This window comes from Seriola lalandi, unplaced genomic scaffold (assembly GCF_002814215.2).
Source record: "Seriola lalandi dorsalis isolate HSWRI2012SDOR001 ecotype SW California unplaced genomic scaffold, Sedor1 jcf7180002054433, whole genome shotgun sequence".
NCBI classification, from domain to species: domain Eukaryota; kingdom Metazoa; phylum Chordata; class Actinopteri; order Carangiformes; family Carangidae; genus Seriola; species Seriola lalandi.
The window spans coordinates 35,313-36,623 of NW_019524986.1; the positions used below are offsets into that span (position 1 = coordinate 35,313).

Sequence of the window (1,311 nt, forward strand, 5' to 3'; positions counted from 1 at the left end):
GTCATATTTATTGGAGAGTTTTGTGTCTTTAAGGTAAAAACAGTTGTAGTTGTAAACCACTGTCCTTACTGCAGCAGCCGAGAAAACCACAGGCAGAGGAAGAGGGCGGGCTCTACGTGATGTCACCTACACAACATGTAGAAGCTGATCACAGCCCTCTGAGCAGGACGATGGAGCGCTCGTCTCTACACTGTCTGATCTGTAAGTACAAAAGCTGTGTTTTCTAGAATAAGTGATGAACACACATTAACAGCTGATTGGAGATTACACGACTACAACACTCTGTAAGAGACGGAGGACACAATCCGACAGCGTCACTGTGACCATCTTACATTCTCCTGAATGATCAACATCTGTTTTCACATCTGGACTCAGTCTTTTAGGTGGAAATGTTTTGTGTGAAACTCAAACTGAGTGTCCTGTCTCTGCAGCTCTGATGTCACTGCTGTGCTGCACAACAGATGCAGGTCAGTCGACTTCCTCCACACGCTTTAACTGGTGTTATTGATTATCCATCAGAACTGATGCTTTCAGCAGGCGCCTTGGTCAACTCACAGCCCTTTGCTGTATGTCATCACCTCTCTCTCTTCCTGCCTTTCCTGCCTCTCTCTCACTGTGACTGTCACAATAAAGGTAAAAATGCCCCAAAAAATAATGAATGGAAAAAGAAGCTGTGATATGAAAGACTTGTTCAGAGGTTCACATGTTGACAGCTGTGTTTCAGACTGCTGAAAACGCAGTAGAGAACATCTCTACAGTTTGAGACACTGAACTCTATTGACTGAAAATCAGTGTATTTACTCTTTGAACCAGCTGACTATAACAACGATCATAGAAGGTGTTTTATTTGAAGCCTTTGTGTTGTGGTGACTATTCATTTTAAGAACAATAAAAGATATGTTTTCACTCTCACAGCTGGTCTGACGGTGAGTCCCAGCAGCTCTCAGCTGTTTGAAGGAGACTCTGTCTCTCTGAGCTGTGAGGAGGACGACAGCTCTGCTGGATGGAGGCTGAGGAGGAACACCACCAGAGAAACCAGGACTCAGTGTGACATCTGGGGAAGATCAGCTGGTTCTTCCTGTAACATCAGCTTCATCCTCCCATGGGACAGTGGAGTTTACTGGTGTGAGTCCAGAGAGGGAGCAACCAGTAACAGCATCAGCATCACTGTCACTGGTAAGATCAGACTGTGGAGTCAGTGTTGATGAAGCTGTGTGTAAATGGATGAAATGCTGTAGTTTGTCTGTGTGTTGAGGTGGAGCAGTGATCCTGCAGAGTCCTGTCCTCCCTGTGATGGAGGGACATGATGTC

The 1,311-nt window shown here is 45.5% G+C and overlaps 1 protein-coding gene across 1 annotated transcript; it reads left to right on the forward strand.

The window, feature by feature from the left end:
- Positions 1–78: 78 nt before the first annotated feature.
- LOC147818852 (uncharacterized) lies at positions 79–1,311 on the forward strand (the record flags this gene model as incomplete). The annotated part of the gene is made up of 4 exons (XM_087175251.1): positions 79–201; positions 432–467; positions 916–1,176; positions 1,256–1,311. Coding segments are annotated over exons 1-4 (435 nt in total), but the record flags the coding sequence as incomplete, so codon positions are not given.